Source organism: Lolium rigidum, chromosome 2 (assembly GCF_022539505.1).
Source record: "Lolium rigidum isolate FL_2022 chromosome 2, APGP_CSIRO_Lrig_0.1, whole genome shotgun sequence".
In the NCBI taxonomy this organism is placed as follows: domain Eukaryota; kingdom Viridiplantae; phylum Streptophyta; class Magnoliopsida; order Poales; family Poaceae; genus Lolium; species Lolium rigidum.
In genome coordinates, this window is record NC_061509.1 from 177,778,781 (window position 1) to 177,806,454 (window position 27,674).

The window sequence follows — 27,674 nt, forward strand, 5'->3', positions numbered from 1 at the left end:
TATCAGAGTCCTCATATCCAGTGAAATCTTGGTCTACAATGTTCTCTGGAATCTAAATTATTTGCAGAGAAAACAAGAATTAGACCTAAAATCCCCAAATATCAGTTCAGGGCCATGACATGCTGGGGAAAAGGTGAGGACACATCGGAGTCGTGCAATGCTTTGCGGTGGTAGGCAGAGCTCGCATCGCGGCAAAATCCAGCTTAGAACCAAAAAAATCCCCAATTCCCTGCAAACCCTAACCCTAACTATGCACTTACCGGGCGGCGCGGACTGATGTCGTGCCCATGGTCGAAATCCGACAGCAGGCTGTCGGCGCTGCTCTCCCCATCGTTCCATGATGGCATGGCGACGAGGCGGCCCGGTGGCTTGGCGGTGTGGAGGCGACGAGGCGGCCCGGCGGCGTGGCGGCGTCGAGACCTAACTAGCACGGGAGAATGAGGATGAGAAGGACCAGGTCGGACCAGGGCGCTAAGTGCCTCGCTACCCTAACGCTCGAACAAACGGCCGTTTGGCCAGCTGGCAACTGACAGTGGGGCCAACGTGCTAATTTCGCTGTCTGTGATGGTTTTGCGCGAAGTGGTTCTCTACGCCCCAATGTTGGTACTGACATGTTAAAATTACCAAAACAGGTACTGACTTGTAATGTTCGCCCCAATTACGGTGTCTTATGTCTGGTAGTGTTAAAAAATTGTCTGGTCTTTACGGACTTGAGTTTGGTTGTTCTCGCATCTTGACTTGACTTGGCAATGTCCCAGCAGTGTGAACGTGGTCCTGTGACGCTGGCGTTGTTGTATAGATTTTCCGAATTTTCACTAATTAAATATGCACCTTATTCTAAATTTTTAAAAAAGACAGATTTTGCCTTTATTTTTTTTATAAAGAAGTTCTGGATCATATGCAGGGTATGTATTCCTCTGTTAGAAACAAAAGACCAGTCTGACGCTGTACCCGCGGCTGAAGCGGCAATAAAGCATCGACTCGTGAACCTCGAACGTCAGACCAATTTCATTTCCCTCTCGCGCTAGCTCGCGGCTGTCTTCTCCTACCAACTCCCTTGCGTCTCTCGCGCCGCACTTGAGCCAGACATGGGTGTTGCGGTGGCCGGGAGGAAGCTTGCCGCGCTGCCAGCGCTCGGGTGGTGGCTCGTGGTGGTCGGCGCCGTCCGCCTGGGCTTCGCCTGGTCCGGCTTCTTCGACGCCCGGGCGGTCCGCGCCGGCACCTACTCCGGCACGCACGGTCATCTTCCTCCTCCTCGATCGCTATATCTGGTCATATATACATAGCCTTGCCCCTAACTAATCGGTAGTACGTACGTGTGCGCGTGCAGTGACCGATGTACACGGCCGCACCGTCGGCGTGTGGACGCTCCTGTCCTGCACGCTCTGCTTCATGTGCGCCTTCAACCTCGAGAACAGGCCGCTCTGCGGAGCGACTCTCCTGTCCTTCGTCTACGCCTACGGCCATTTCGTCGTGGAGTACCTGGTTTACCGTACCATCACCGCAGCAAGCCTCGGCACTCTCGGCTTCTTTGCCGGTAATGAACTCGCCTCTGATGATTACTTACCTCATATTATGTACTACAGATAGATGGATACTAACTGTTAGATCCTCCGAATCGCTCGCAGTCCCGTCGATCATCTGGACGATATTCCATTGGAGGAACGCTCTTGGCCACCACCGCGCTGCGACCAAGCAGTCGTGATTCGCGAGCCCGCCGGACTATTTACTGTTACCGGCTCGTCAGTTGACGGAAGCTTCCTCCCTTGCCATCGAATAAATCTCGCAGCAAATTGAATTTATATATAATAGTACTGTACCTTTTTATTGTAACCCTGTTATTCCATCCATGAAATAAAGAGTTACAATACTGGCACAGTTCTGCGATCTCTTTGCTGTTCCTTTGAAGCCCTCTGCCTTTTAACTGGCGGGTGGCACACTTTTTTTTTAACGATAAGGCCAAAGGCTCAACTTTAATAACATAGTAAAGCCACAACAGCATAGTTACAAGGTGCTGAACTACCAAACATCAATGAACAAGTAAACGTAAAAATTATAAAAAAAACACAGCTTGATCTTCAATGCCATCATCCAACAGAATAGGCAGAGCGGTATCTGTAGGGATAGAGAGTTCTTGATTCGATCTACTTGTTTTGCTTACTTGTTGTTTCGATATGTAAGACCTATAGTAGTTTACCTTAGTTTGTTGCTTCGATCTGTACTTTTACTTTTAGTGTACTTTTGTTAAGTTTATGCTATGATCTGTAAGGTCGGGATATTCACTTTGCTCATAGGAGCATTTGCTCCCATTGTGTGAATCTACATTTCGAAGTGTCAAAAAATTCTAAACTAAAAATTTTCATGTACATCTACACATTTTATGTTCGTACACAAGTTTTCAAAAAAAACTAATAAAATTTGTGGCTCCAGTAAAAAAGACAAATTTTGATGCTATAACACGACTACGTACAGGACATTTTTTTATCTTTTTTGTACACGCCACATAAAATGTTGTTTCTCCATGAAAACTTGTGCACTAACATAGAATGTCACGATGTACAACAAAAAATTTATGTCAGAATTTTTTGACATTTTTAAAATTGTTTTTTAATTATTTTGTATAATAGGAGCATTTGCTCCTATGAGCCAAAACGCCACCTCCCTGTAAGGTCTTGATTCGATCTGTAAGAGTAGAGTAGATTTTCTAAGTTCTAGCTTTAATTTGTAAGAGTGTAGTTGTTTTATTTAGTTCTTGCTTCGATCTGTAAGAGTTTAGTGCATTCCTAAGATTTTTAATGGCCGTTATTTCGTCGAACACATGTTTATGCGTTCTTCTAAGCCAAGTTGTTCATGTATAAGTGCGATAGTTGGTACGAGGATTGATTCTACAATGTGTACAACTACTACTTGTACCAACTATGCACTCATACATGGAAGCAGACACGGTGTTATGGTCATTATTTGTGCGCACAACATATTTGGATATTGAATGAAGCTTCTTACCATGCTTGCTTGATTACCATTGTTGCATAATTTTGTCATGAGAGCTTCTATGTGTGAAAGAAATAGCTCGCTTACCATTGTTCTTGCACTTTGCTACTTTGATTGTATGTAGGACGCGAAGTCCCCTGATCTATCGCCCAAGTTTGTGTTGCATGTTGTGCCACTCCGGTACATCCCGGTTCCTGATAGGTACTGCACTATTAGGAAGAAGAACAACATGATATGGCATGCCGCTCTGTCCACCTCCGTGCTGAATCGGCTGTGCGGGTTGGTCATGGAAGAGAAGGTCGTACTGCAGTTCTTCAGGAACCGTGACCTCAAGGAGATTGTACAGGCCGTTCTGAAGTTCACTGGCCGTGAGGTTGGTGTCACTCAGGTCTACCGTCTGAGGCACTGGAGAGCAAGGTGGGTTCATGTTTGCAGGCTCAAAAAGATGGAGGGGGTGCCTTGGGTGGAGAAGACATCAACTATCATGATGGATGATGATGTGTATTATGTGTACACCAAGGTTAGCATATTGCAACTTCTCTTGCACTTCATTCACTAAGTCATTTATGATGGATGTTGTTAGCTTGCATATGAGGAAGAACTAAGCAACCTTATCATCGCAGACTCAGCCTAGGGACGCGGAGCTCATCAACAAACCCATAGATAACTATGCTCAGATGAAGAAGATCTATGAAGACCGTGTTCCAGTTGCTCTGCTCACTCCCGCCGCGGTCCACCGTGCTCTGAGCCACCTCATGGATCACAAGGCACAGGTGGCCAGGTATCTCGCGATGACCCCTGATGGAATGATGGCCTGGTTCAACGCCTTCATGACGAAGTATTATCTGTGAGGAGCGAGAGCTTTGGATGCTTGCTGTCTTGCTTGCTCTGCTACTGATGACGAACATCGCATCTATGATGTATATTTTGGAGTAGCTAGGGTTAATCTGCACCAATGGCATGTCTGTATATTTTGCGAGATGGTATTTTGCGTAACCCCTCGGTTAATAAACTTATGCTCCATAACGAGCTCCATGAACTCGTGGTGCAGCTCTACTGCTAGAACTAATATACGTATGCTAGTTTGTTGATTATGTTATCTATATGATCTATGGTTGTTGTCACATATTTTCTATTTCGCCAAACATCTTGTGCGCATATACGGTGAACTAGGTAAGTTCACCAAGCAGGATATGAGATGATCGTATTCGGTAAGCTGGATTTAACCACACAGCCGTTGCATTTGCTAAAACGTGATTTGTAGGCGATTTACACAAAAATAACCCTTTGTTGCAACTATAGCATAGACTGACCCTCCGGCCAAACTATTTCACTCATCTAACCCTTTTGTGTGGCGCCCCTCACGTCGGCGCCTGTTATCACCAAGATTTGACCGAGTCAGAGGTGGGCCGCAGTCAAGATGGGCTTAAGGGAATATACATGGAAAATTGTATGAATCGGCCTGTTATACCAAGTTGGGTTTAATTGCCCGTGTATCTGTAACATATTAGATCTATTTTAGTTTAGAGATAGAATCTTAGTCGTGCACGGTTTAGTGCATGCCCACATTAGAAAGTCCCCTGGACTATAAATATGTACCTAGGGTTTATGGAATAAACAACAACTCACGTTCAACCCCAAAACAAACCAATCTCGGCGCATCGCCAACTCCTTCGTCTCGAGGGTTTCTATCAGGTGGCAGCACAAGCCCCACGTTGTTCATGCGTTGCTCGTACTGAAGCGCTTTTGATGGCGAGCAACGTAGTTATCATTGGATGTGTTAGGGTTAGCATTGTTCTTCGTTTAAGCATGCTTACGTAGTGCAACCCTTGCATATCTAGCCGCCCTCACGCCTATCTCAGGTGTGGGGGCGGCGCCTCGCTTGATCATTATTTAGTAGATCTGATCCGTTACGATTGCTCCTTGTTCTACAAGGATTAGTTTAATATCTGCAATAGTTAGGCCTTACAAAGGGGGGGAGGATCCCGTGGCACGTAGGGTGGCGTTCGCAAGTCCTAAACGGGATGTTCCGAGGATCAACATCATGTTGGTTTTTAGGCCTTGTTTAGGATCGGCTTACGAGCACCGTGCGTGGCCGCGAGGCCCAACCTGGAGTAGGATGATCCGATTATGCGGTGAAAACCCTAAATCGTCGTAGATCTCATTAGCTTCATCTTGATCAAGCAGGACCACCAAGTATTCGTGCACCCCGTACGAATCATGGGTGGATCGGCTCTTTGAGCCGATTCACAAGATAACCTGAGAGCCGATCGAGGCTCGTATTTAATGTTTACATGTATGCCCTGCAGGGAAACTAAGCGAGGCATCCCCATCACCTTCCCGGCCGGGTATAGGTCAGGTGGCACGCCCTGCACTTCGCAACGCCGCGTGTGACCGAAGAGCATTGCGGGCCGTCGCTCGGAGGGGTCTCAGCCAGCCGCAGCTCTAGGCTCTTCCCGGCTCTACGGTGTTGACAAGGCCGCTGCCCGCCGGTGGGTTTTGGCGGTCAACACATTCGGCACGCCCGGTGGGACAATCGTCTACATCAACCACATCGCCATCTACATCCGAGATGGCGGACGGCACGCCGGTCACCTACGAGGATCTGCCCGATGACCTCAAGAAGCAATACAACGAGATCAAGGCCACCCTCGAAGCCGACCTCATCGGCTCTTTTCGGAGAACCCGTTCCAATGGCATCGGATGGAAGGGATTCTCACCGCAAGGTGCGCTCGATGGGATAGACCTCTCTACCCCGTCGGAGGAACGCACCGAGGGGTCTGCGGCAGGAGATCAACTACCCGGTGGCTCACTCGCTACACCGCCACTCGAGAACTTGGTCAACGTGCTTCGGAGCGTGTCGCTGCGCGCGTGATCCAGGAGATCATGAGCCACCGGTACTCGCCGTCGGGACCAGCTCTCGGGACTCATCAAGGAGAGTTGCCATTCCGAGTCCCGTCCACCGCTGCCATTTGCGTTGGCGGCACTCTGCTGAAGTGCCGACTACACCGGCATTCCTCGTCTACGAGGATTGGTGGCGACCCTAGTGACTACCGGTTCTTAATGGAGGCGCCTAAGGAGATCCCTCATGGATACGCGTGCATGTATGTGCCGGATTGTGGTGGCCGGGCACTCACAAACCAGGCCACAACATCGGGGACTCCGGCGAAGATAGGAGGAACGTCGGCGACGAGCTTGAGAAGCGAGACGTGGCTAACTAAATGCGCCACACCGACGAAACTCCCGAGCCCGGCTCCCCGCGGCGGCCCGGAGCTGGAAAAGCAAACATGGCTGGCCGAGGTACGCCACCCCGGCGAATCTTCGGAGTACAACTCCTACGGCCAGCACGGCGGATCAGATCGGTACCATACCGAGAGACCGGTTCGGCATGATGCCGAAAAGAAGGGCGATCGGCTATTCCAAGCCGTACCCCGACGATTACGAGATGATCCCGCTGCCACCTAAATATCGGCTCCCGACTTCTCCAAATTCGAGTGGATCGGATGGCTCCAGCTCCATCGAGCACGTCGGCCGATATTTGGCTCAACTAGGACCGGCTTCGGTGTCGGATCAGCTACGCGTGAGGCTCTTTTCACGGTCCCTCACGGGATCGGCTTTTGGGTGGTACACCTCTTTGCCGACAAACTCCATCCAGTCTTGGAAGCAATTGGAAGAACAGTTCCATATGCAATACCATTCGAAGCTTCCGAGTCCGGCATTGCCGATCTAGCACAACTACGTCGGAAGCGCGGGGAAACGGTGACGAGAATACATCCAGCGCTTCAGGAATCTTAGGAACCGATGTTATTCGGTTCGTATAAGCTGAAAAGGAAGCGATCGAGTTGGCGGTAGCGGGCCTTGCAACACAGCTCAAGGACATGGCCTCCCAAGCAGATTATCCCTCGCCGGCGCACATGGTTCGAAACTATCGGCATATGAACAGCGCCACCCCGACCTGTACCAAGACAAGTTCAAGCGTGCGATAGTTATGGTCGATACGGAGGAAGATGAAGTGCTGCGGGAGGCCAAGAGATAGCAGATGGCCGAGTGGACTCGGGGAGGAACCCCGTGGCCTCGCAAATGGGTAAAGCCACCGGGGCCGCCCGGGGATTTGATTTTGACGTGACCAAGACTGAACAAATCTTCGACCTCCTGCTCAAGGAGAAACAGGTTGACGATTCCCGAAGGTCTCAAGTTCCCCACGGCGAAAGAGCTAAACGGAAAGCCGTACTTGCAAATTCCACAACTCGCTTTCCCATGCCACCAACGACTGCCGGGTGTGGCGTCGGCACATCCAAGCGGCGATAGAGAAGGGGCGGCTAATTTTCAACCGAGTACGCCATGAAGGTCGACACCCAACCCTTCCCCGCCGTTAACATGGTAGAAATTACCTACCCCGAAGGTTGCCGACCGGGTCCCTCGTTCAGCATCAACATGGTAGGACCTGGAAACCACTCGGCAAAGATGGAGATGAGGGCAGCTGCTCTCATAGCAAGGATACGAGAGGAGGCCGCTCCACGCGATCGGCTCCGTCATGATGGCAAGCGCTATGTCACCGAGGGAGAGGTGAAGAATATAAGATATCAGCGACCCCTCTCCGATCACCTCCTCAACAAATATGTGAGTCAGTATGACCAACGCCGACGGCACAATTACGATGATAGAGGAGATCGTCTGGCTAGAGAAGCCAGAAGATATCGTCGGCAGAATCGCGATGAGGAGGAGCACGAGCGCTGTGCCACGGAAGCATCAAGGGAGCAAGATGACAACGCCAGACACTGGGACTGCCCTTTCTTCGATTACTTCGCTGGGATTCGGGAATGAGCCGATTGCCCACAATCGGCAATTGCCCGAGTGCAATCGAGAAAAAGAAGGAGGCAGCCAACGTGTCCGTGTTCGAGCGCCTAGGGCCTCTCCCGCCACAAGGCAAACGCGGCCGAGTCACCTCGTTGGGCAGATCTTGAGGATTCAGAAGACGAGGGAGAAGTGGAAGAAGACGAGTACCACCGGCCAAGGTGGTGCCCCGACGGACTCAGCCGTTCCCAAAAGCGCGAGGGTTCGGCGATTGCGCGGCCTGGAGGAAGCCGAAAGGTTATACCGCATACGCTAAGGAAGGCACGACCTGATCCGGCTGCAAAAGTTCAGCGAACCACTGGATGAAGAGGGTCGTCCACGGAAAATGGAGTGGCGCCCCAAACAGAGGAAAGCCGATGATGAGACATCGGGCCGGCACAAACATGGTACTCGTCTTGCCGACAGAGCTTAGCGCTCCACGACTCTACGGAGCACTCAAGGTGGACGACGAGCAAGCGCATCAAGTCGAGAGGTTGGGTTGGTTTTATCCAGCCTGACCAAGTAGCAAGACTAAACCATTGAGCAAACCGAGCGAGGCTGATCCTTGTGATCGGCCCCAAAAAGTTTATGAAGGGACATTACGGGACCTTCGGTCGACTCTCCAATGAATATGGAGGCCGATTTCAGACAATCGGCCAAAATTACTTTCACCACATGTTCTGCTTGCGTTCAGCACCGATCTATTGGGCAGTGACCACGTCGGCATACGAGGGTTAGCTCGGATTTTCGCGGAGCCGACGTACAAGTGCAGAGCCCTAGCTATCCATACAAGCCGATATCTGCAGTCATCCAGCAGGTATCGGCTCGGGGGGCATATAATCAGATGAACATGTGCAGATAGAACATGTGAGAACATACGTGCAATGAAACATTGGGGCCGATTAAGAAAAATCGGCCAAATAAACAAATAAAAAAAAAAATTTGCTACAGCCGATGTGAGGGCATCGACTTTAGAATTGAGAGGCAGCCGATGCGCAGCCATCGACTTTAGTGGAGTTATGCAGTGTTTATCGAGTCTCCACCAAATCTAGACCAACGGTGGTGCTTTCTGTTGCCTCGAGGGAGTAAAACAATGGAAAATTCTCCAGCTGCTTCGAGCCGATCCGGGTTCCTGAACCTTTTTCGTCAAGGATTTCCAATCTTTGGGGCTAGTTCAGCTGAAACGGAGGATTATCGGCTGTCGGAGGAAGAAAGAGGATCGGGCTGTGGCGCATTCTCTCGACATTCTCGCCTCGAGTAAGGCTCGGGGGCAGCAGGCCTAGTGGATACTCTGTTTAAAGAACCGATGAGGATACCATCGGCTGATCCTTCATTGCAACCTTCTTCACAATGATGGGTACTGAAAAGGATTATTTGGTTTGGTTGGAAAAGTTCGAAGGTTTTCCTGAAAGTCCGGCATCTTCCACCAGATTTAGAAAATCATCAGCTGAAGAAGAGAAGGGTGAATTTCAAAGGACCGATGCGGTGCGATCGGCTCATTACGCATTGGCAAAGGGGACGAATCGGCAAGGTCAGTAGAAGAGAGAATCGGCTCAATTAAAAGGAATCGGCAAAATCAAGATTGGGGAAAAGTTCTTCATTGATTAAGAGGAGATTTCTTACATAAAGAGCTAATTGCTCTCAAAAGGGGAATACTAGGGGATCCACTGCCCCATCTACTACTACGGCCCTATTCTAGAGGTCCTATCTATGGGCCATCACTGCCCTCGTCGTCGCCGTCGTCGCCACTATCGGCGCTGCTCCCGGCGGGCTCGTCGTCGCTCCAATGGCCGCCGACCGGGCCCTCGTTGTCTTCATCTTCTTCGTCAGCGTCGTCCTCGTCGCCGTCGAAGTCGCTAAGATTGCCCGGCCAAGGGCGAGAACCGCTTGGACGGCGGCTCGTCGGAGGAGCTCTCGTCGTCGTCCTCCTCCTCCTCTTCCTCGCTCCTCCTCCTCCCCGGAAGAGGTGAAGTCGCGAGAGAAGCTGTCGTCGTCACTCTCCTCTTTCGTTTCCCCAACGGCGAGGAAGCGGAGGTCGCTCTCCCCGTCCGTCGAGGACTGGTCGTCCTCGGACCAGATGGAGAAGTCGTGGTCTGATTCCTCCCCCGCCGCAATGGCGCGGCGGGTGTTTGCTGCGTGGACCGCCGCCGCGTCGTACTCCGGCGTCGGCTCACGGGACGTGGAGGATTGGCTGGCAAGATCCGATGGGGCAGAGGAGGAGGAAGACATGGTGGCTGGGAGGGTTTTTGGAGTGCTAATGCGGAGGATATACAGAGGAGAACTGTTCAGAGCGGTTAAATCGAAGGAGGATATAGTGGAAATTCAATGCCACACCAGTTTCCGAGGAAGTGGTGCACGAAAAAGAAAAAAAAAGCTGCCGGGTCACGCGGAGAAGTTGAGAAGGCAAGGCATCATCATGAGGGATATTGCGACGGTTACGCCACGACATGACCCGACGAAGGAAAGCAGAGTGATTTTGGAATTACCAATTCCAAAACCAGGGGGGCATGTGTTATCACCAAGATTTGACCGAGTCAGAGGTGGGCCGCAGTCAAGATGGGCTTAAGGGAATATACATGGAAAATTGTATGAATCGGCCTGTTATACCAAGTTGGGCTTAATTGCCCGTGTATCTGTAACATATTAGATCTATTTTAGTTTAGAGATAGAATCTTAGTCGTGCACGGTTTAGTGCATGCCCACATTAGAAAGTCCCCTGGACTATAAATATGTACCTAGGGTTTATGGAATAAACAACAACTCACGTTCAACCCCAAAACAAACCAATCTCGGCGCATCGCCAACTCCTTCGTCTCGAGGGTTTCTATCGGGTAGCGACATGCTGCCTAGATCGCATCTTGCGATCTAGGCAGCACAAGCCACGTTGTTCATGCGTTGCTCGTCATCGAAGCGCTTTTGATGGCGAGCAACGTAGTTATCATTGGATGTGTTAGGGTTAGCATTGTTCTTCGTTTAAGCATGCTTACGTAGTGCAACCCTTGCATATCTAGCCGCCCTCACGCCTATCTCAGGTGTGGGGGCGGCGCCTCGCTTTGATCATTATTTAGTAGATCTGATCCGTTACGATTGCTCCTTGTTCTACAAGGATTAGTTTAATATACTGCAATAGTTAGGCCTTACAAAGGGGGAGGATCCGGTGGCACGTAGGGTGGCGTTCGCAAGTCCTAAACGGGATGTTCCGAGGATCAACATCATGTTGGTTTTAGGCCTTGTTTAGGATCGGCTTACGAGCACCGTGCGTGGCCGCGAGGCCCAACCTGGAGTAGGATGATCCGATTATGCGGTGAAAACCCTAAATCGTCGTAGATCTCATTAGCTTCATCTTGATCAAGCAGGACCACCAAGTATTCGTGCACCCCGTACGAATCATGGGTGGATCGGCTCTTTGAGCCGATTCACGGGATAACCCGAGAGCCGATCGAGGCTCGTATTTAATGTTTACATGTATGCCCTGCAGGAAACTAAGCGAGGCATCCCCATCACCTTCCCGGCCGGGTATAGGTCAGGTGGCACGCCCTTGCACTTCGCAACGCCGCGTGTGACCAGAAGAGCATTGCGGGCTGTCGCTCGGAGGGGTCTCAGCCAGCCGCAGCTCTAGGCTCTTCCCGGCTCTACGGTGTTGACAAGGCCGCTGCCCGCCGGTGGGTTTTGGCAGTCAACAGCGCCACACCTCACTGTGTGGCGCCCGTGCGTGCGGCGCCACTCTCCCAGTCGACGTGGCGTCCTCGGCGCTGAGGTGTGCGTCGCTCTGACGTGGCAGGATGTGTGGTGCCGCTCCCATCGGCGCCACACAGTGAAACTGTGGCGCCGCTCGGAAGGGCGCCAAACATCCACTTATGTGTGGCGCCCGAGCCGCCCCCAGCCCGACCCTTCCTCACATCTCCTCTCTGTTTCTTCAAAACCTGCAAGGCGGCCGGCGGTTCCTCCTCCTCCCCCCTCTCCCCCCACCAAATCCACCACCAAATCATCAGATCTTCCCGGCCAATCTCTTCCCCATCCATTCCTCAAGGTAATCCCCTTCGAATCCTTTCCATTCATCCACTAATTTCATAGATCTTGCTAGATTTGGACATGAACCCTAGACATGGAATTTTTTTTTTGGTGGACTCTATATTGTAGTGTATGTGTTGAAATTCATAGCCTCATGTATGCATGTGTTTGAACTATAGATTTGTTGAAATCTAGATATGAAATTTTACATGTATGTGTTGAAACCCTATGTATGTATGTGTTGAAATGTCTAATATTTGCCTAGCAAATGCATTCAAATGTGTTACATATGCCTAGTATTTGTGATGGAATAACTCATATTTGTTAGGAATGGCTCATAATATGGTGTTTTATCCCTAGATATGTATGTATATGTATGTATGTGATGTATGTGTGAGGCTTATTTGGATATATTCTCATGTATGTGTTGCTCATATTTGTTAGGAATGGCTCATAATATGGTGTTTTATGTAAACATGCAGGATGGTGTATCTCATAGATCAAGAGTATGACAGGGAACACCGGGCTTTTCATATGACGGAGAGGAGAAGGGTTCTTCACCCCTTGAAGATTCGTTACCATGGCACAGTAGATATTGCGTATGACGAGAGGTACACGGAGTTCATCCAGCCTACCGGTCTTCTCCCGTTCATATCGCTTGTAAGCCGTGGGGACCGAACATGAACGCCGCGGCACTCACCGCCCTTGTCGACCGGTGGAGGCCGAAGACGCACACCTTCCACTTGAGGGCCAGCGAGATGACCCATACTCTTCAGGATGTTTCCATGATCCTTGGACTTCCTATTCAGGGCGAGCCACTGTGTATGAACACAGCTTCTGATGGGTGGCGCAGACAGATGGAGGACCTTATTGGCATGGCTCCTCCGGCGCCAGAAGATCCAAAGGAGAGAGCTCCCGCCGGCGCACCTTTCACTTGGATCAGGACTCTATGTCATTGCTATGTGTTCTAAACTCTATGGCATTGCTACGTGTTGTGAACTCTATGTCATTTCGAACCATGTCTCTTGTTGCTATGTGTTGTTTGAATCTATGTGCTACGATGCGAGCTATGATATGTGCTATGTGTGTAAGAAATTGCTATTGCAAATTGCTATTGTTGTGTTGAAAACTGTTTAAATAAGGCAAGAATTTTCCAGGTTTAACACAAGTCAACGTGTGGCGCCCTTGTCCCTGGAGCCACATTGCACCGTGTGGCGCCCATGGCATCGGCGCCACATATGTCAAATTATATGTCTAGACCATCCAGGGGCTTGATGGCGTGTAACTCACACGTTCGTTGGGAACCCCAAGAGGAAGGTATGATGCGCACAGCAGCAAGTTTTCCCTCAGAAAGAAACCAAGGTTTATCGAACCAGGAGGAGCCAAGAAGCACGTTGAAGGTTGATGGCGGCGGGATGTAGTGCGGCGCAACACCGGAGATTCCGGCGCCAACGTGGAACCTGCACAACACAACCAAAGTACTTTGCCCCAACGAAACAGTGAGGTTGTCAATCTCACACGGCTTGCTGTAACAAAGGATTAGATGTATAGTGTGGATGATGATTGTTTGCAAGAACAGTAAAGAACAATAGCAGCAGATTTGTATTTCAGATGTAAAGAATGGACCGGGGTCCACGAGTTCACTAGAGGTGTCTCTCCCATAAGATAGCATGTTGGGTGAACAAATTACGGTCGGGCAATTGACAAATAGAGAGGGCATAACAATGCACATACATGACATGATGAATATTGTGAGATTTAATTGGGCATTACGACAAAGTACATAGACCGCTATCCAGCATGCATCTATGCCTAAAAAGTCCACCTTCAGGTTATCATCCGAACCCCTTCCGGTATTAAGTTGCAAAACAACGGACAATTGCATTAAGTATGGTGCGTAATGTAATAAATAACTACATCCTCGGACATAGCATCAATGTTTTATCCCTAGTGGCAACAGTACATCCATAACCTTAGAGGTTTCTGTCACTCCCCCAGATTCACGAAGACATGAACCCACTATCGAGCATAAATACTCCCTCTTGGAGTTAAGAGCAAAAACTTGTCCAGAGCCTCTACTAATAACGGAGAGCATGCAAGATCATAAACAACACATAGGTAATAGATTGATAATCAACATAACATAGTATTCTCTATCCATCGGATCCCGACAAACACAACATATAGAATTACGAGATAGATGATCTTGATCATGTTAGGCAGCTCACAAGATCCGACAATGAAGCACATGAGGAGAAGACAACCATCTAGCTACTGCTATGGACCCATAGTCCGGGGGTGAACTACTCACTCATCACTCCGGAGGCGACCATGGCGGTGAAGAGTCCTCCGGGAGATGAATCCCCTCTCCGGCGGGTGCCGGAGGTGATCTCCAGAATCCCCCGAGATGGGATTGGCGGCGGCGGCGTCTCAGTAAGGTTTTCCGTATCGTGGCTCTCGGTACTGGGGGTTTCGCGACGAAGGCTATAAGTAGGCGGAAGGGCGGAGTCGGAGGGGTCACGGGGGGTCACGGGGGGCCCACACAGCAGGGCCGCGCGGGCCCCTCCTGGGTCGCGCCGCCCTAGTGTGGCGGCGCCCCGTGGCCCCACTTCGTCTTCTCTTCGGTCTTCTGGAAGCTTCGTGACAAAATAGGCTCCTGGGCGTTGATTTCGTCCAATTCCGAGAATATTTCTTTACTAGGATTTCTGAAACCAAAAACAGCAGAAAACAACAAGCGGCTCTTCGGCATCTCGTTAATAGGTTAGTGCCGGAAAATGCATAAATACGACATATAATGTGTATAAAACATGTAGATATCATCAGTAATGTGGCATGGAACATAAGAAATTATCGATACGTCGGAGACGTATCAGGGCTATGTGTGTAAGAAATTGCTATTGCAAATTGCTATTGTTGTGTTGAAAACTGTTTAAATAAGGCAAGAATTTTCCAGGTTTAACACAAGTCAACGTGTGGCGCCCTTGTCCCTGGAGCCACATTGCACCGTGTGGCGCCCATGGCATCGGCGCCACATATGTCAAATTATATGTCTAGACCATCCAGGGGCTCCGGAAGTTTAGTCCTTAGCCGTTTTGGCGAGGCTGTTTGTGTGGCGCCCGTGGCACCGCCGCCACACTTTGAGGTGTAGCGCCCGTGGCGTCGACGCCACATAAACAGCCTCGCCAAAACGGCTAAGTCCCAGGAGAATTGTCTTACAGTAGGTTCTGGACAATTATAAGTGGATGTGTGGTGCCGATGGGAGCGGCGCCACACATCCTGCCACGTCAGATCGGTGCACACCTCAGCGCCGAGGACGCCATGTCGGCTAGGAGAGTGGTGCTGTACGCACGGGCGCCACACAGTGAGGTGTGGCGCCGACGTGAGGAGCGCCACACAAAAGGGTTAGATGGGTGAAATAGTTTGACCGGAAGATCAGTCTGTGCTATAGTTGCAGTAAAGGGTTATTTTTATGTAAATCGCCTGAATTGTAGGCGCCAGAAACTTTGATTGACAACTGAGACTGCTCATAATGGGAGTAACTTAGGTAGTAACATCACACATTTCAAGATATTTTGGTGACATGGCATAGCAATAAATGAAGAAAAAGAGGGAGGTGGTAACTAGCTATGTTACCATAACATCACACACTCCAAGATAAAATGAGTCTACAAACTAATAAATGAGACTTTGCATGATACCATCTCTAAGTTATTTTTCACTATGAAGATAGTAACATGAACTAGTAACTTATGCATGACACCATTTTATATTACTCCCCCACTATGAGCAGCCTGATACGGAGTAGGAATTATCTGTAACCGAACAACTTTCACAAGGTCAATTAGAGCTATGTTAATGTAGATGCGACAACCAATCAGGCCCGAAGCGGTGGGGAAAATCGCTCGCGGCTCGCGTCGAGTGGCCATTCGTACCTGCACGAATCTCCAGGCGGTAGAGAAGGGTTAAAGGCCGGAGCGGAAGGGTTCGGTCGGCTTCCTCTTTCCCCCTCCCTCTTCCGCGGCGGCCGAGACCCACCCGCCGCCATGGCCAAGTACAACGTGGTGACGAAGAACAAGCGCGAGCACAGCCAGGACCGCAAGCGCCGCGCCCATGGGGACCCCAACTCCGGCAAGCTCAAGCAGCGCACCGACCACCATGTCATCTCGGGCAAGCGCAAGCGCAAGCTCCAGCGCCGCGACAAACGGGTAGGATTTGATTTCCTGCCGCCTCCCCGTCCTAGTGATTGTTGTACTGATGCTTGTTTGGTGGGGGCATGGCTGCGGCGGCGCAGGACCAGAAGGAGGCTGCGTTGGTGAAGGCGCTGGAGAACAACATGGGGGACGTCGACATGGTGTCTGCTGAAGGTACGGCTTCTTGGTTTGCTTGATTGTTTCGAACCGGATGAAGGAAATTAGCCAGGTGTGTATTGACTATAGATAGGTAGTTTGCGCGGGACTTCAGTGTACTAATCATTCGTGAGGATTGGCCCATGGTCGTGGGTTATTTAACTTGAGTTATCTAGAATTTGTAGGTGAGCTAAGAGTTGTGCGTTTCTGTTAACTTCAATTGGGCAGTTCATGGTACAATCGAGCTAGGAACAATGCATTCTATATTTCAGCATGAAATATGTCCCCAAGCAATTTGTATCGGTTAATCCAATTTCAAGTCAAGCAAAGAAAATATATCTAAGATTCTATGCAGACAAAATATCAGAATAACATTTAAGAGTCTAAAACATTCTCGACAGCTAATGTGTAGTGAGGCCAATCTATACCAACTGGTCTATAGCACAAGTTCCATTTGCTATTTATTGTTTTTACATACCAATTGTTAACCTTCTGTTGCTAAAAGATTAGTGCTCTGTATCATCACGCCTCACTTGATTATCCTGGTAATGCCAAGATTGTATTTATTCCATAGGAGTGGGGGCTTCACTAATTGTTTCTTGATTTCATGAATTATCTTGATAGTTATGCATGGCTATTTTTATTCTGTAAGCAAAGCAAGGAAGATGCCTTAACTGGTGATGAAATGCTCCCAAAAAATAAGAGTTAGTGATGGAAAAGTACCGATCTATATTCATAGTCTAATTTGTGCTAGTGCCCAGATGGCTGTGATGAATTTATGCATGTTTGTTCAGATGTATGTACTCGTGTACGTACTTTTAGCATGTTCATTTTCTTCGCTGAAGATTGTATTCATCATTTGTGAAGAAAAGCCTGTATTTATAGATTTTTGTTATGGTAGGGCTGCATAACATGTCATGTAGGTTCCGACTAGTTTAGTTGGGTTACTCATGTCCCCCCTTTTTATTTTGGAAGGTCTAATATTATGTCCTTATTTTTGCAAAATAATGATGTAGTTGTTTTGTACCTGGACACTTTGACAAGCAAGCTTGATTGCTGATGGACCTTAATCTATCTGCTCCTTATGGAGGGAATTATGTTGTCTTCCATTGTTTTATTTTGTAACAATGTCTCTGGGTTGTTTGTTGTCATTTCTGCCTATATTTGTTTTGTCACTTCATTCTTCTTTCTGATGCCATAACTTATGTATATATATACTCCCTCCATCCCCAAAAAGGTGTCGCTGATTTTTTAAAGTTTGGATGTACCTAGACGTGATTTATTTAGTGTATAAATACATCCAAATTTAGACAAATATATGTGGTCATCCTCCTATTGCTTATCGTTGTACTTCTACATACAGCATCTTCAGAAACTGGAAAAGACAAGCCTCGGATTAAGTTTAATGTGAAGAAAAACTCAAGGATACAGATCAAAAGACTAAAAGGCAAAGGTTAGTTACTATGATGTTCAAGTAACTTGATACATCAAACACAAACATGTTGCTCCCATTTTCTATCTTCGAATTGGTTTTTCCATGTTTACCCGGTTGAAAGATTCACTCAAGCTATATTGATTCATTCCGCAGGTAGAAAGAAAGCTAAAAATGCCAATCCTCCAACGAAGGAGAAGGCTGATGCCATGGTAGAATGAATGTCAAGAGTGAAACAGTATTTGCAGTATGAGCCTTTGTAGGGCATTAGCAAGGACTAACTAGCTACTGGAGCTTGTGGGTTAACTTGCTGCTCTGCCGCCTTAACATTCAGCAGGAATAGTCACTGCTACCTCTGGAGTGAATGTATGGAATGCAGACATCGTTTTTCAGTAGTTCTTCCTGAGATTATTTTTCAAAACCTCTTGGTTTGGTTTGGTTTGAAGTGGGCTCAGCAAAATTGGCTGCCTCATTTTGAGTTGCCTTCATATGCTATTGCTGGTTCAATCCAACTGGACTGTAGAGATTCTGGTGCGTGGCCATAAGAAAATATCAAACTTAACCGAATGAAAATCCTGTTATACTCAAAACGCCAATAAGGTTTAAACTTCATACAGCGTTGGCACATAATCTGCAAGACAAAAGTTCTGACTGATAAATTTCCTATTATTTTGGTGACTTTCAGTTTGTTCCACCGATCTATATTTAATCAGTCGCGATTGACAGAGACGAAGCGTCAAAGGTTTATGGGTAGCTGTACTAAATGAGGGCAAAGGATCCTTCTGTGTGCAATTCAAGGTTGAACTCTTTGTTTTAAGGCGCGTTTTCTTTACTTTTGACTGCGCTCGTCTCGCCCTAATCTCATGTCCAGGTCACTACGGACGGAAACTCTATTTATCTATGCAATTCCCCATATCCGACGCACTCGACAGCCCTCTTCGCAGCCTTGCTTATGAGTGATAAGTATTGGATATGTCGACAGTTTGGTATTATTCATCCTGCTTTCCTTTCTTCTTTTTACTTCTCAGCAAACTCTTCTTTGATCCACCCTGATGGGCAAATTGCTACCACAACCAGGACAAAGCCAAAGCTTTTCTACAGTCTATTACTAAGCCAATAGTTGAAATCGATGAATGTATCTGGTTTGCTCCAAAATCCCATACTTTGCCACCTAGAGCAACCGCTCGGCTTCTCCCTCTCACCATCAGACATCAAGCTACAGTTCAATTGTAACAAAAGATGCTGAAACAAAATTAGTATACAAAGTAGAGCTCGTACCATGTTTTACGGATCTTTTTTTTGGGGGTGGGGGGTGGGGGGGGGGGGGGTTATTTATACTGAAAATGGCACAGCGTATGCATGATTTGCCCTGCAAGTTGGTTTTATAGAACGCTATTACCATGCATGGATGCCAAAGAAATGGAAGTGTGATCAAGCAGTGCAGTTTGGGCCAGCATAGATATGTCATTTCTGTACAAGTGCAGTAGATATACCAAATGAGCTTTGTCCCGTCCACAGTATTCCACGCTGAAATCTGTTACGCATGATCTAAGAGCATCTTCACTTGGGTCCCCCATATAGCGCCCGACATAGTTATTTTTTGATCCATATGGGGGACGCTGGCGCTGTCACGTCGTAGTCACTGCCATCATCGTCGCTGGAACCTCGGCGGCGGTGTTGCGCAAACTACAGTTGTGGTTCTGCACGCTACGGAAACCGGTGGCAGCAGCAGCTACAGCCTTGGCCGTACTGGCCACGACGCCCATGGTTGGCAAGGTCTTCTTTTGTGGTCGCTTTTTCGGGGAAACTAGAGTCGCTGTGGAGTGCGAAGTTATGACGATGATGCTGGTGAGCAACCTCAATGACCAGTGGCGGAGCAAGCAGAAAAGTAAGCATGGGCCGATGCACCCAGGGTGGGCCAAATCAGCACAAATAGTAGGTTATTTTTCTGTTAGTGGGCCGAAAGAATATCAAATATTTAGGTAAAAATCAAATCAAAGGGTGGGCCACGGCCCAGGTTGGTCAACCTGTAGCGCCGCCACTGTCAATGACGATCTTCGCTTCAGTGGTGTTTGTGCAAGCTTTGATGGGTTGCCAGGGTGGTTGTGTGTGCCCTTGCAACGGTCGTGTTCCATGACGGTCAGCATGGGTGTTTGTACCGGTTTTTGGCCGGTTTTCTGCTAATAAACCAGCCACCTATTCTTCTCTATTAATGAAAATGACAAGTCTTGCCTCGTTTTTTTTAAAAAAAAAATGTGAGTGCACTTTCTCAAAAATAGGTATTCTTGCTGTTCAAAAAAAGCTTCTTAACTTTTTCTAGATACAGATGTATCTATAACTAAAATGTGTCTATATACATCTAAATCTAGGTAAAGTTGTGAAGTGTTTTTAGGAATGGAGGGAGTACAAAAGGAAATGGGGTTGCCCATGACCTTGCTGCTCTTGCTAAGCGCTCAGGAGCGAGTATTTCCTCTGTCCCGGTCCCTGTTTTCATTCATTTATCTTTGTAAACAAGACAATGTTCGTGTTACTGTTATGAATGAATGAACACGTCGCAAAAAAAATGAATGAACGTCATTACCCTAAAAAAATGTCAAGCCACCAAAAAAGGAAAAAAGAAAAGGTGATGTCATGAGTGTCAACAGCGAAACTTTACTGCAACATGAGCCTTTGTAGGGCATCTTCAACTTGCCCAGCAGTACTGGGGCTTGTGGATTAACTTGCTGCTTCAGTACGAACTAGTCACCGCAGCTGAATGAAAATTCCGTTTTTACTAAAACCCACTGGAACCTGAGAAAAAACAGCTTTCTTTGATAAAAGAATGGACGAAAGGACCACTCGTTACATGCAGGAAACAAACATGAGTAATGGATATGTCGGCACTTCTCTATTCTTCGTCCTGCTTTCTCTTGTGCTTCTCAACAAACTCGCCTTCGTCATGTTCAGGCATCAACGGGGAGCTAATGGCTAACAAAACCAGGGACAAGCCGAAGCTTCACTACTCCCATGAATCACTAAACCGATAATCAAATCCGATGAATGTATCTGGTTTTAGCCAAAATCTCATTGCTGTGCCACCTAGAGTAACTTCTCAGCTTCCCCCTCTCATCATCTACACATCTAGTTACAGTTCAATCGTAACAAAAATGCTGAAACATAGTTAGTTTACAAAGTGTAGCTCCCAATGTGATTTACTGATCCTGAAGGTGTAGGTAGATCAGATCCAAATTGCCTTCATGCATACCACATGAAATCAAAAGTGTGATCAAACTGGAGTGCAGTTTGGGCCAGCATAGATAGGGCATTTCAGTACAAGCACACAAATGAGATTTCTGCCATCCACGGCATTACACTACTAAATCTACTAGGCATGATCAACGAGGCCAAAGAATGGGAAGCTTCCTCTTACATTTTCTGCTTGGTAATAACAAATCTCTGTTTTCGGTTTTTCTCAACAATTAGCAGTCATGGTTATTCCCCAATAGGGAAATTGGTAGAGTAGCGGGATTCACTCCCGATATACAAAACGCTCAAAACCCCGTTTTGCCAGCAGCCTGTGCTCGACCTCCCATACAGACCAGTGCAGTCTTCTCTTCTTCCTGTGCAACTGAATAACATCAACTCTTACTATCAAACCCTTTATCTACAAACTTGCGAGTTCACTCATCTGGGATATCAATATATCCTAGTTCTAGATCATTACAATATTTCTAGGTAAATCCTTTCAGCAAAAAGTTAAACTAGAAATCACTAGAGGTAGGATATAAGTGGGAAGCCACTGCATCCCTAACAGGGGTATCTATTGTAAAAAAAAACTCAACAGGTAACTGAAACGTAAGCAAAACAAAGTTAAATAATTTTCTATAATGATCAGTAACTTAGCTCAAAATTTCGATACAAAAGAATATCTCACTAATACTTCTGAGTGTAGAGTTCGGAAGAACAAAAAGAAAGGATTTCTATGTGTATCGTACTGGGGACTTGCTGTGGTATTTATATTTGTCTATCCAAAGTCGTTATGCCACTGCCACCCCCCACAAGGCCACACCTGGCCATGCGCCCCTCCAAAGAATCATGAAATGGAAAGGGAAAACACGTTCGTAACTTCTTTCTTTGCCTTTACAGTGTACAATAGTTTATTTCACTCACAGCACTACACAAAATCTGCTGTCCGACCGGCCATTGGTGACACCGCAAAAAATAGAATGTCTTCTATCCTACCTGCAGAGACATAAGAAAAGGAGTTCAAAGGAGCTAGTGAGAATTCTTACAAAACCAGCAAATCCACAAACTTAGCACTGGATTAGCGAGCTACAAAAAGAACCTAAGCAAGCTTAAGTTGCTTTTACAATTTCTTATCCTAAAAACAAAATCTAATTATGGAGACGGCATCAAAGCAAGTGCGGCCAATGGATTATTTTAATCTTCAAACTTACCTCCAAAACAATGGAAGCTTATGTTTGGATCATGCGACTCCTGTTTCATAACATTATTACTTTATGATCGGGATATCTGTCACATATTCTCCTCGAATTAATATCATCTTTTATCCTAGATATGCACAAGTTTGTAGGCATGGAGACATGTTTATTTTGTTCAGAACTTGGTTTGTAAGATGCTCAAATATCAGAAGCATAAACATATGGGCAGAAAATAAATGGCATGTACTCTTTTCTACTCGCTAGAGCAAACAAGGCATGTAAAATTAGCAATGTTTATACAAATTTTGGCTAAACTAAGCCATGCATACCTTAAAAGTATACGTTCAGATTGGCAATAGTGGTTGCCTCTCATCAGTTCCAACCCGATGGCTAGCCTGAAATGACATGTGCAACTTAAAACTTAAGTGTCCAAAATTAAATGTTGCTTCTATTGTTCTTTAAATAAGAGAGAATCTTACATCATCGGCAGCACCAGCAGTCATATTTACAAATGAAGATTCAGATGACCTGTGATATAATAAGCATCATATGAAAAAACTTGGAAATCACTTTCCCATCATAATAGCTTAAATTCGTTCAGGTGCACATATCAAAGGTTAGGGAATCAAGGATTCAGTACAAAAAAGGCAGACAAACTGATTAAAATTCATACTACGATGATTTCAAAGGATCAAAACTTACCGATGATTCTGTGTAACTTCCAACTCCAATGGTTCACCTGGTTTATCGTCTTTGACTTTAGCTAGTGGTGAGAAGAACTGGGAACAAACAGCAGTTAAACAAATGTAAGAGGAAGAAGGTTTGCTCAATGAAATTAAGTTCAGAAATAGGTAAGGGTACCTGATGCATTGAAATAAATACTACTGATATGCCCAGGAGAAAGTTAATGGTCAAGGTATGTCCCAGAAAAACAGCAGAAGCTAGGCCAGTAAAAATGGTAGCAACAGTTGACGAATACTTCTTCAAAATTGTGTCTGCAGCGAAATTTCAATTAGTCATTTAATTTAATAATCAAGAATAATAGAAGAACATAGAGAATACAAAAATACCATTTAAACGAAAGAAAGACTGGAAGCTAGAACATTTACCTGCATACTTAAAGAAGAATGAAGAAAGAATGCCTTGTGCAGCATTGTTACATATGAGAAACATTGTAGCCCTTGAATGCCCTTGCAGGATATTAAAATTCTCTGGCCCTACAAGAAGATAGGGCATGATTACACCAGAAACCATGTGAAGCATTGTGACATGTCATAAAAAGATGACTTCAAGATGAGATAGAACATGGCTATCATTTTTGTTCTGGAATCTAACAATGTTGACTAAATAAAGATGCATACTCATATCTGGTCTCAAGGTTTAATGATCAATAATCATATATCAGATTCCATGTAGAGACAACCAGGAAGTCGCTCCTTCGCTTTATCAGCTGAGACGAATAAGTGATACCCAACTCCCGTCCCTACAGGATTGCACTGCTACGAAAGCACTAACATAGCATACAAATTCCCTGTCCATGTAACATTAAAGTATCAACCTAGCATAAACATATTGGCATTCACCAAAGGTTCATACCTTGGAATAAAGCCGTCCCAAGGATGCCAAGGAAATTGAATATCGCACCATATCCATACAGAAATAAATTCTGTGAATTATGTCAAAAGAGCATCGAATTAGAGAAACAATCACAGATATGAAAATAAGAATGAGTCCTTCTCTTAGAATACAGGTTTGGAAAACTAAAAGGAGCTACCAGATAGTTGAACAGAAGAATGAAAAAATGACAGTTACGGCTGTTACACAATCATAATTCAGAAGTACCTGAAGATAAATACTGGTATCTTGGCTTTTCATGGCATACTCATTGTAGACAGAAGCCAGTGATGGAACAGTTACCTACACAATTAACAGTTTCATCTGAATATACAGTAATTTAAGCTCACTGTCTGTTGAGAGCTTATAAAAAGGAGTGAAGGAATAGATAAGACATTAAGGACCAGATGGTCTGGCAGCAACTTACAAAAATCACTGTATAGATGTATGCGATAGCAGTGATAGGAAGACCAAATGCTGTACTGCCCGCGGGTGAGGTCCGAAGTTGATTGATGCTGATCCCAATAAGCAATAGTGCAAGAGCTTCCCACTGCCAACATTTGAAACAAGAGTGGAGGAGATAAGTTATAAGGCTGACACTCAGACATTTCTTGACACTTTTGATGTACTTTTTCTCGTCAGACATTATGCTAAAATTTATGGAAATGTCAATATCACTTTCATTTCTCAGTCATTTGTACGAAATTTATGGTTTTGGCCAATAAATGGTCGATAGGACATGCCGATTCTAGGAAGGCACAGCTTGTAACCCTAGTCGGTATCCTGCTGACTTATTTAGAATGGACCACAAGTCCCAAAAGGAGGCTGAAGCGGAAACAGTAAGAAGATCAAAAGTTTTCCATTGCTAACTTTGTTGAGGGCATTTGGGATGAAAAATGCCTTCTAAATACAACATCCAGCCAGGTATATATGACTGATAGATTTTCATCTTCAGTCAAACTTAAGAGGAAAATATATCAATATCTACAATACCAAATCCATATCAGTAGATCTATCATGAAATATGTTTTCATAGTGTATTTGTTTTGTACCCTTTGGCAATGCCTTAAAATCTATGATATAATGGTTCTAAACAATTATTAATAAGTAGAGTACATTAATCGATGTAAATTAACACTCCTAATGTGATTGGGTAAGAGATCACATGAAAATTAGGCAGGTGAAGCCTAACCCAGTAATCAAGTTAAGTAATAGTAGAAGATGATTAGATACCTAAAAAGCATAAAATAATTTGGTAAACTCCATCCTCAAATCAAAACCAAAATGCATAAATAACTGCACACAATGTAAACCTCAACCTTACCTGAATTACAGAGAACCTCCTTTTCATTATAAATTTCAGAAGAACAGCTATGACCAGTACCTAGAGAAGTTTGGACCAGAAATGTGTGATATATGTGCATACACACTAATAGCTAAAGCATGGCACTTGAGTATGACGAGAAAAGTGTACCTTTAGGTTGCTTAGCATTTTCACAGTTGAAGGATTGAAGTACAACTGCAATATCGGCAAAATATGTCAGGTGATAAATGTAGATCTCATAAGGCAATGCAAACAATAGTCATTGCAACTGCAAGACTCTGCCTCTAATGCAATGAAACTTACCTGCATAATAAATTTAAGGTAATTGTTGATGGCATATAGAAGTGCAGGGACAGCTAGGAGTACGTTATTACGGGCTGCCTACAAAAGAAATGATTGAATTATTAGATAACAAAACAATGTGAGAAAATAGTAATTTTTTTTATATGTGGGCATAGGAAAATTGGAAAAATAGATTTTTTTTTTGGAAAACAAGCAATAAGATAGTAGTATAAACTAACATAAGGGAATGTAAACTGTGTCATCATGTGGCCAGATAAATCACCTGTATAAAGGTTGAACGTGACAGAAGTGGTTTTTCCCCAACCTTCTGTTTCCGAGACTGTCACATAGTACAACAACATTAAAGAGGTGAATAAGAAGTAAGAAATTTAGCATAATCTATAGAGAAGCTATCACAAAATAAATATGTTGCTGTACAGCAATTATGCACCATATAAAAACAGACTGAGGAATACTGTACAAAAATTCCAAACAGCATATTGTGGTACATTTAGTTTCACTGACTAAATAAGCAAAGAACTTTTGCTGCAAGCAAAACTACATATGTTATGCAAGACATGCCAAAAGCAGGCAACATCCTGACAAGCACAAAGTAAAATTCAGAATTATCCAAAAACCTATTGTGTACAAACTGTGTTTCATGTATCATGGATGCATGTGCACGAACAAAGCACAATGGAGCAAGAACAAACCTGAATAATTAGCATCACCAGGGCAAAGATAACTTTTGCAACCTCCGTCAAAAAGTTAACACTGATGGGGCTGAACTGGAACTTCCCATCGACTTTTGACATGAAGACTAGGATGGGCTGCAGCCAAGATACCAATAATGAGTGCACGGACGGACGTGATCATGAACACAGATCTCCAACTTACTTGTAACAGAAAGCTAATCATAAGAATGTAACCTACTAATATTACTTATTAGTAGTTGTTACCAGAGATATGCAGACAATGCCTCAGACCATTTTACCAACACACGGTATAATGGATGGATTGAGCAGCTGATAACGCAGTAGTTCGATAATAGTTGTTAAAAAGAGAGAAGTAGAAGCGCACCTGGAGGCCGACAAGCATGCAGTCGCCGACGACGAGGAGGAATTTGAGCGCGCGGAACTTGGAGGTTATCTTGTTGTGGTGCTTGTCGTAGGCCCTGGACACGCTCCGCGGGCTCGGCACCACCAGCCGGGACCGGCACGCCGTGCATTCCATGACCCCGTTCCGCTGCATCTCGCCCGAGTCGCCGCCACCAACTAGATGCCGCTCAGTAGCCGCGGCGTCCGAGCCCGAGGGATCCCGGGAACATCAGTAGAGCCGCCGCACCGTTTCAGCCGATCAGCAGAGGCGCGTCGGAGAAGAGCGGATCTGAGGGGTACGGCTTGGCCACCGTACCTCGGAGGAGGCGGGGCGTGGTCGGTGGCGATCTTGCAGATCTGGGCCTGGCCACCGACGCGGTCGGCGAATCGGGCACGGCCTGGTTGGTCGTAGCTCCGGGACTCCGGCGAGTGCGACGAGGTTGGATCCGGGAAGATGAGGTGAAGTGCGCGTGAGGTGCTCGCGCCGGGATCACGGGTTCCGGCAGGAGTAGAGGTGGGGAAGAAAGGTGTGAAGGGAGAAGACGCGGAAGCAAGGCGGGTGTTTCTGCGTATTTATATATTGCTCGTATCGCTGATTTTTTTCAGTGTTATTGAAGCTTTTTTCTATTCTTGCTGAACTCTAAAAAATGCAAGAGCAGGAAAAGCATTAATGAATGAAAATTCCATGAAGAAATTCAATTTGGTGATTTCCTTTGTTTATTGCCGGAATCAATTGAGGATTTCTTGATACCGTAACACATAGGCTTCCCATTCTTTCCAAAAATAAAATAAAATATTAAAGCTAAAGAAAAAATCCTATAAAATAATGCAGTTTAAATTAAGGATTTCTTGAAAAATCTGGTTTCGGTCCTTGAACTCAAATAAAACATGCCACATAGAATACCTACAGATTGAAATCCTCTGGAGATTTGGAAATGTTTGATTCAAAGAGAGGACAACGAATTCACGATAATGGAAAACAAATTTTTGAAAGATTGAATGGCACCCTTCACAGAAAATAAACAAATAGTTCCATTTACGTTCCAGCAAATGGCAGAGACTATGAATCAGGTCTTTGTCTCTTTGACATAAATATTTTGTTTTATGCAAACGTAAGAGCATGTCTAACAGGACCCTCAAAAACCCAACCATCAAAACCAGTTTGAGGGTTGAGAAATTGTCGTTTTGAGGGCCGAAAATCTCTGGCGCAGATCAGTGCCCTCAAACCAACCCTCAAAACAGAATATTCTTTGGGACGGGCGACGCGGCGGGGAGGGACTCAGGGACGGGCGGGGACGGGCTCGGTAGGCGGGCTCGGGACGG

The 27,674-nt window shown here is 46.0% G+C and overlaps 3 protein-coding genes across 4 annotated transcripts; 2 read left to right on the forward strand and 1 right to left on the reverse strand.

The window, feature by feature from the left end:
- The first annotated feature begins 1,088 nt into the window (after nucleotides 1–1,088).
- LOC124690326 (ergosterol biosynthetic protein 28-like) lies at nucleotides 1,089–1,705 on the forward strand. The gene is made up of 3 exons (XM_047223721.1): nucleotides 1,089–1,239; nucleotides 1,331–1,537; nucleotides 1,629–1,705. The coding sequence occupies exons 1-3, from the start codon at nucleotides 1,089–1,091 to the stop codon at nucleotides 1,703–1,705; spliced, it is 435 nt and encodes a 144-aa protein (XP_047079677.1).
- A 14,141-nt stretch (nucleotides 1,706–15,846) lies between these two features.
- On the forward strand, nucleotides 15,847–18,008 carry LOC124687751. The gene is made up of 4 exons (XM_047221499.1): nucleotides 15,847–16,040; nucleotides 16,127–16,199; nucleotides 17,545–17,634; nucleotides 17,770–18,008. The coding sequence occupies exons 1-4, from the start codon at nucleotides 15,879–15,881 to the stop codon at nucleotides 17,832–17,834; spliced, it is 390 nt and encodes a 129-aa protein (XP_047077455.1). The 5' UTR covers nucleotides 15,847–15,878; the 3' UTR covers nucleotides 17,835–18,008.
- A 3,433-nt stretch (nucleotides 18,009–21,441) lies between these two features.
- Nucleotides 21,442–26,881, reverse strand: LOC124692649 (CMP-sialic acid transporter 5). Of its 2 annotated transcripts, none has more exons than XM_047226062.1 (15): nucleotides 26,335–26,881; nucleotides 25,968–26,084; nucleotides 25,538–25,594; nucleotides 25,276–25,353; nucleotides 25,123–25,167; nucleotides 24,973–25,032; nucleotides 24,076–24,198; nucleotides 23,877–23,951; nucleotides 23,631–23,700; nucleotides 23,144–23,251; nucleotides 22,896–23,029; nucleotides 22,737–22,813; nucleotides 22,514–22,562; nucleotides 22,364–22,429; nucleotides 21,442–21,834 (listed from the first exon to the last, which is right to left on the reverse strand). In XM_047226062.1, exons 1-14 carry the CDS (start codon nucleotides 26,503–26,505, stop codon nucleotides 22,379–22,381), a joined length of 1,215 nt encoding a protein of 404 aa, XP_047082018.1. In that variant the 5' UTR covers nucleotides 26,506–26,881; the 3' UTR covers nucleotides 21,442–21,834; nucleotides 22,364–22,378. The 2 variants fall into 2 exon arrangements, with proteins under 2 accessions (XP_047082018.1, XP_047082019.1); XM_047226063.1 differs by lacking the exon at nucleotides 21,442–21,834 and adding an exon at nucleotides 21,841–22,089.
- Between the last annotated feature and the right edge of the window lie 793 nt (nucleotides 26,882–27,674).